This window comes from Nanorana parkeri, unplaced genomic scaffold (assembly GCF_000935625.1).
Source record: "Nanorana parkeri isolate BGI_ZX_2015 unplaced genomic scaffold, ASM93562v1 scaffold135, whole genome shotgun sequence".
NCBI lineage: Eukaryota > Metazoa > Chordata > Amphibia > Anura > Dicroglossidae > Nanorana > Nanorana parkeri.
Window position 1 is genome coordinate 617,500 of NW_017306403.1, and position 7,588 is coordinate 625,087.

At 50.3% G+C, this 7,588-nt stretch overlaps 1 protein-coding gene across 6 annotated transcripts in view; it reads right to left on the reverse strand.

Moving 5' to 3' along the window:
• The window catches only part of PLXNA1 (plexin A1), a 293,334-nt gene that overhangs the window by 113,796 nt on the left and 171,950 nt on the right, over nt 1-7,588 (reverse strand). For 4 of the 6 annotated variants that reach the window (XM_018553932.1, XM_018553935.1, XM_018553933.1 and 1 more), the window contains 2 exons: nt 4,129-4,252; nt 1,877-2,030 (listed from right to left, as the gene is read on the reverse strand). In XM_018553932.1, coding sequence (XP_018409434.1) covers nt 1,877-2,030; nt 4,129-4,252 — 278 coding nt within the window. Of the gene's footprint in view, nt 1-1,854; nt 2,031-4,122; nt 4,253-7,588 lie in introns of all 6 variants that reach the window. The other 2 variants (XM_018553936.1, XM_018553937.1) reach the window with 2 other exon arrangements.

Genomic DNA, 7,588 nt, shown 5'->3' on the forward strand with positions numbered 1-7,588 from the left:
CAAAAAAAAGGCTGCTTCATATGCGCCCACATATTTGATTCATATGCGCCCACATATTTGATTCATATGCGCCCACATACTTGATTCATATGCGCCCACATACTTGATATGGATGTGCGGCATTTAAAGCAGACGGCTCTATGTCCGTAGTTTTCTCTCATTCTAGTGTTAGCTGGCCGGGGCTGAAAGCCGGTCTCCATATAGACATCAAATCACATGAATGCAGCTCGGAATTCACCAATATGCAACCAGTGCAAGTTCCCGACTCTGACCTGGTATCAGCTTCCGTCAGTCCCTGTACAGCAGAGCTCAGACTGGGAGAGGAAGAAGCAGGACAAGGAGCCAATCAGTTCATGCGCTGACAATGTGTGCTGTCGCGGTGACGGCGCTGTCAACGACACAGCCGCGGTGACAGCGCCATCAACGACAGCTCCTGCTCAGAGCGACTATCTCCCGATTAGCAGTCAGAAGCGCATCTCATTGGTCAGCGCGGCCAGAAGCGCTTCTCCTTGGTCAGCGCGGCCAGAGGCGCTTCTCCTTAGTCAGCGCGGCCAGAAGCCCTTCTCCTTGGTCAGCGCGGCCAGAAGCCCTTCTCCTTGGTCAGCGCGGCCAGAAGCCCTTCTCCTTGGTCAGCGCGGCCAGAAGCCCTTCTCCTTGGTCAGCGCGGCCAGAAGCGCTTCTCCTTGGTCAGCGCGGCCAGAAGCGCTTCTCCTTAGTCAGCGCGGCCAGAAGCGCTTCTCCTTGGTCAGCGCGGCCAGAAGCGCTTCTCCTTGGTCAGCGCGGCCAGAAGCGCATCTCATTGGTCAGCGAGGCCAGAAGCGCTTCTCATTGGTCAGCGAGGCCAGAAGCGCTTCTCATTGGTCAGCGAGGCCAGAAGCGCGTCTCATCGGTCAGTGCCGGTACAAAGTAGTACCAAAGCCAAAAAAACTTTCTCTTTTTGGATAGCATAAGGCCCCATTCACACTGAGCGATATATCAAGCAATTTTTGCAGCGATAGCGCTCATATTTCCACGCTATATCGCTCTATGACGCTTCTCCAATCCATTTCAATGGAGCTGTTCACATCTCGTCGATCAATATCGCTTGTAGCTCGTCGCTTGTAGTTTGTCGCTCCTACATGACCCTTTTTTCGAGCGATATTGCTCCTGATTGCATACAGCCCAATAGGAAAAAGTAGCGTGATGTCGCGCGACAAGTGGCGCAATATCGCTCAAAATCGCGATTTTCATGTCGCTCAGTGTGAGTGGGGCCTTAGGGAAGGTTATAACTCCATCAGCTTTTTTTTTTGCCAACCGTGTCCCATTGGGAAGATTTCCCTTCACTTCCTGTTCAACAACTACAACAGGAAGTGATAGGAAATCCCTCCAAAGAGAGGGAAATGCTTGGTGGTCAGTAGGGTAACCAATGGAAGTTTTCCTATGTATTCCTGTTCTAGTGACAACCCAAAATTTGGGATCTTTTTTACTTTCAGTGATTCACCAGAACAAAACAGAGGGTGTCTCCCTAACAGGGACACAGACAGCAACAAAAACCTGACAGGGGGTCCAACCCCTCTCCACTCCATCCAAAACTAAAAAAAGCTGCACTTTAAGGTTTGTTTAATCTTCCACATTACATGGTGCTATCCCCGGATGTTGGGAGTTGTGATCTTTTCATTATTTAGGTTACTTTGTCTTTGAAGGAGAATGTGGGAACATCTGTACAATGCTGACATGTTGCGGGGCTTGGAGCTCAGACACAGAACTGGATGTTTACATGCACAGCTGAGATCTATCACTAGAACAGTATGTGTGCGTGTGTGCGCGCGTGTGAGTGTGCCAGCTGGCCGCAGGACCCCGGTGCCCATGTATGACCCGTGCCCCCCCCACCACTCACCCTGGCCTCGTGTGATGGGGATCACGTCCTTGGCAGAGGGAGAGCTGCAGTAGATCTTGCCTTCCTCTATGTGTCCCTCCATCTCTGTGAAATCCTCGAAGGAGCAGTTCACCCCGGCGGAAAGGTCAGGGACATTCCAGGCTTGTAAAACCATCTGCAACACAGAGGAGGGGGGAAAAACATGAGACCTGGAAGCGTGCTGCGCGGCCTGTTTAACCATCCAGTCATGTGACCATTAAATGGCCTCACGTCATTGGAAGACTGCTGGCCAAACTCGCTGCAGACAGACAGACAAGACAGGCACATCTATGATAAATGAATCCACTCAGAAGCGATATTTCAGTCAAACCACCTTTGTGCTCATGTTTCCGTGTCCGCAAATCTTCTGCTGGGTTCTTATGTGATTTTACATGATGGGATGCAAAAGACCCGGAAAGGCAGTGCGATATGCCGACAGGCGGGAACAAACACGGACAACGGTAATGAGATGAGTTCTTAAAGGTCCCTTATATGCAACTTCACTTCTATGTGGAATATCACTTGTGGGTGGAGCCGTCCCTTTAAAGAAGAACTCCATTCAGCGCTATTTATATCCAAGGCAAACATCCGCCGATATCATTTCATTAGCAAAACTCAAAAAGTCCCAAAATAGTTCACTGCCGAGTGGTTTCTCTCTCCAGTGACCTTAAGAATGATGGCAAAGTATCAGTTCTGGGTGGACTGAGGGTTTAAAACAGGTTCTTCCAGGAACTTCCACTTATCAATAGAGGAAATTCAGCTCAATAACTTCTACTGAAGAGCTGGAGGGTGTGTGAGGCCTGAGCCCGCGCTGAAACAGACTGTGGGCCTCCATAGTTGCCTACGTCATTCTATATCTATGGCAGCAGTTGGCTAGTTTCAGATAAGGGTTCAGGCTACACGCAGCCCTCAAGCCTAGGCTACCCCCAGCCCTCAAGCCTAGGCTACCCCCAGCCCTCAAGCCTAGGCTACCCCCAGCCCTCAAGCCTAGGCTACCCGCAGCCCTCAAGCTTAGGCTACACGCAGCTCTCAAGCTTAGGCTACACGCAGCCCTCAAGCTTAGGCTACACGCAGCCCTCAAGCTTAGGCTACATGCAGCCCTCAAGCTTAGGCTACACGCAGCCCTCAGGTTTAGGCTACCCGCAGCCCTCAAGCTTAGGCTACCCGCAGCCCTCAAGCTTAGGCTACCCGCAGCCCTCAAGCTTAGGCTACCCGCAGCCCTCAAGCTTAGGCTACCCCCAGCCCTCAAGCTTAGGCTACCCGCAGCCCTCAAGCTTAGGCTACCCGCAGCCCTCAAGCTTAGGCTACCCGCAGCCCTCAAGCTTAGGCTACCCGCAGCCCTCAAGCTTAGGCTACCCGCAGCCCTCAAGCTTAGGCTACCCCCAGCCCTCAAGCTTAGGCTACCCGCAGCCCTCAAGCTTAGGCTACCCGCAGCCCTCAAGCTTAGGCTACCCGCAGCCCTCAAGCTTAGGCTACCCCCAGCCCTCAAGCTTAGGCTACCCGCAGCCCTCAAGCTTAGGCTACCCGCAGCCCTCAAGTTTAGGCTACCCCCAGCCCTCAAGCTTAGGCTACCCGCAGCCCTCAAGTTTAGGCTACCTGCAGCCCTCAAGTTTAGGCTACCCCCAGCCCTCAAGCTTAGGCTACCCGCAGCCCTCAAGCTTAGGCTACCTGCAGCCCTCAAGTTTAGGCTACCCCCAGCCCTCAAGCTTAGGCTACACGCAGCCCTCAGGTTTAGGCTACCCGCAGCCCTCAAGCTTAGGCTACCCGCAGCCCTCAAGCTTAGGCTACCTGCAGCCCTCAAGTTTAGGCTACCCCCAGCCCTCAAGCTTAGGCTACCCGCAGCCCTCAAGCTTAGGCTACCTGTAGCCCTCAGGCTTAGGCTACCTGTAGCCCTCAAGCTTAGGCTACCCGCAGCCCTCAAGCTTAGGCTACCTGTAGCCCTCAGGCTTAGGCTACCTGTAGCCCTCAGGCTTAGGCTACCCCCAGCCCTCAAGCTTAGGTTACACGCAGCCCTCAAGCTTAGGCTACCCCCAGCCCTCAGCTTACCTGTCTAAGTTGATGATCTGAGGGCTCATTACAAGCATTGAGTGCACATCACCCGCTCAGCATCTCTGATGCAAATAACAAGAGTTAGTTCTCTTCCTCCACAATCCCTATAAGGTCGGCGCTGTCCAAACTGGATGAACAGAACCCCACGGGGTCATATTTTCACACTCATCATTCATAACACTCACCGGGACCTCAGACATTGTAACGGAGATGTTCTTGGGCTGCACCATCAGCTGGACGCACTGCCGCTGGTCGGTGGTGAAGCGGTGAAGCTCGTCCGCCCGCTCGCACTTGTCTTTCCGGGAACACCTGAAACACACACAGAAAAGATGAAATAAATGATTCTGCAGCTCCCTTGAAACACCCCAATATCACCGTGTGCAGGAAATAAGTTTCTGATGTAAACCCGGAATTATATAATTATACATTTTATTATAAATCACATAGTTCCTCAAGCATCTGAAGAGTGAAAAGTGTCAAATCAATCATGGAGGTCCCAGGTCACGGCCCGCAGCGGCATTGAGACCATGCCGGACTGATAAGACAGCCACTGCCGAACCTTCCTGGTATGCTTGGTCATGTGATGCCAGCAACATCCCTTCTCTCCGGTCTGCGCCTTCCCATAGACCTCCGACGGCCTGAAACATTGTATTGTAGAAGCAGAGAGCGGCCATATTGAAATGAATGAAACAATATAATTTGTGGTCCGAGCCTGACCTTGACACGTGTGATTCCCTATGCCCCACCACCTGAAGTGTGCCTTGGCCGCCTAGGGGAGTATGCCTAAAAGGGGGCATACCTGGTGACATGAAATAGAAAAAAAGGGGTATGGGATGGTGGGAACCCGCCGATGTACGAGCATGGTAAGCCGTGCTGTATTTAAGGGCCACAGTCCGTGTTACGCATCGCACTCAGAGCCGCTGCTCCATCAGATATGAGTGTGAACGGGTGGCTTACGTCACAGTATAAGAGATGGACACCGGCACTCCAAGGCAAGTCCAGTACGTCTGTTTATTCACGTACTTGTTGCATATCCAAACTACCTCCTCATGTATAACTGGCTCCTCCCCTTTAGATTGTAAGCCCTCAGGGGCAGGGCCCTCCTTACCATCCTGTCTTGAATTGTATTGTATTGTAATGTTTTCCTTATATTGTAAAGCGCTGCGCACGCTGTAGGCGCTATATAAATCCCGTACAATAATAATGATAGGTTTCAGGATCTCATAGGATCCCCTTCATCAAGCAAACAAGTGACGTACTGGATTTGCCTCGGGAGTGCCGGTGTCCATCTTTTACTTGTATTTAAGGGCCAGTCTCCTCCTACAAATCCAGGCCAGCCTTCAAACGTATGCAAAGAGGAATACAAGGAATATAAAGGGTATATAAGAACTGCAGCATTCAATGTAGGGCTGCAACAATTAATCGACTAAGTCGATTATAATCGATGGTGGAAAACGTTGTCAATGTTTTCCATCATCGATTAGTTGAATTTCAATTAGTTTGCCTTCTTGCGGCTCCCCGCACGCTACTTCTCCTCCCGCCTCGCGCCGCACTACGCGTCTCCTCCCGCCTCGCCACACGACACTGACTCCTCCCTGCACGAAACGACTCCTCTCCGCCTCACGGACTCGCTGCACGCCGCTTCTCCACCCCGCCATTTGGACTCGCCTCACGCACACAGAGCAGGCAAGGGAGGAAGGCAGCTGCCAGACAGGCCCACAATCTGCTCAGGTAAGCCTGCACTCCCCCCCAGTCCCCCCCACGGTGCTCGATGATGTATTGCTGGGATAGTGGGATTTGTAGTCCTCTATAGCTGATGGTACATTGCTCTCTATAATATATACAATGTACCATCAGCTATAGAGGAATACAAATCCCAGCAATACATTATACACTGTATGTATAATGTACTATTGCTGGCATTTGTTGTATTCCTACATAGATGGTGGTATTCTGCATTATACAGCGCAATGCAGAATACCTCCAGCTATAGAGGACTACAAATCCCAGCAATAGTACATTATCTACAACGCAATGCAGAATACCACCAGCTATAGAGGACTACAAATCCCAGCAATAGTACATTATCTACAACGCAATGCAGAATACCACCAGCTATAGAGGACTACAAATCCCAGCAATAGTACATTATCTACAACGCAATGCAGAATACCACCAGCTATAGAGGACTACAAATCCCAGCAATAGTACATTATATACAGCGCAATGCAGAACACCAGCTACAGAGGACTACAAATCCCAGCAATAATATATTATAGGGCTCAATGGAGAACACCAGCTATAGAGGACTACAAATCCCAGCAATAGTACATTATAGTATAATGTACTATTGCTGGGATTTATTGTATACCTCTATAGCTGGTGGCATTCTGCATTGCGCCGCTGTATAATGTACTATATTGCACACCACACTTTTTTTTACTTCCACCGCTCCACGCTTGCTCCCGTGATGGACTACAATCTCAATACAAACTAGTAGTCCATCACTGGAGCCATTTAAAAAAAAAAAATCAGATTAATCGAACTTAATAATCGGCTAACTAATCGATTTTGAAAATAATCGTTAGCTGCAGCCCTAATTCAATGATATAAAGGATTGTTTGAATCCGTGTGATCAAAATGACAGGTCCTCTTTCCTGGAGGCTGTAGAGGTACGGATTTTGTGCTAATAATCTCTCCCTCAGCCCATAATGAAGACATTTCTCTCTCTCTGGCAGCTCGGCTCCACAATTATTTATATTTATTCCTCACATTTATAATTTATTAGGGAGAAGCGGGAAGATGATATACGGCCTCATAACAGTTGGAGAGACGCGGGAAGTCTGGCGAGAAGGCGGCCGCATAAAACGCGACTTGTCAGCTATTATTCAGAACAAACGTCAGATTTGGGGGCCGCTGACCCGCACGCGGAACCCTTTGCTGTGGAAAGAGGAAATGTTTCGGAGTTCCGTGGTCAAGCCGGCCAACTTAATTGGCTCTCCAGACAGCGTTTAGAGGTGAAGAGGCAGCGGGGAAGGTGAGAAGGACTTTCCGTCACATGCCAAGCGCTCGGCAGGAGAGCTGACAGCTGAACGATCCGGCGCAAGACAACAGAGGAATGTAATACCGCCGGACTGACAGCTCTCCCGTCCCAAAAATCCGACGTGATCCCTCGCTCACGCCACGTCCGCCACATGTAATCTCTGCCAGGCTGGACACTTGAAGTGCGTCCGCTTGGCGAGACTGGCAGCTCCGTACCTTGGGGGATTATCAGCCCGCGGACCTGCCAGACATGTCCGACCGTCACTCAGCGCAGAGAAAAAAAAAAGACCCGGGAAAGTTCCATTACCAACACACATATATATATATATTAAAAAATAAAAATATTAAAGATGTTATAGGGACCCATGGAAAGCCGGGAAATAGTGGCGAGCACTTCTGTCCTGCAGCACTGGGGTCTTCGGTCTGAATCCTGGTCAGAACACCATCTGCATGGAGTTTGCATGGGTTACCGGGTACTCCGGTTTTCTACCACACTCCAAAATTATGCTGGTAGGTTATTGGATCATGTTTAAATTGAATGTGCATATGGATGCGAGATAGGGACCTTAGATTGAAAGCTCCTTGGAGGGGGGGGCAGGGAAT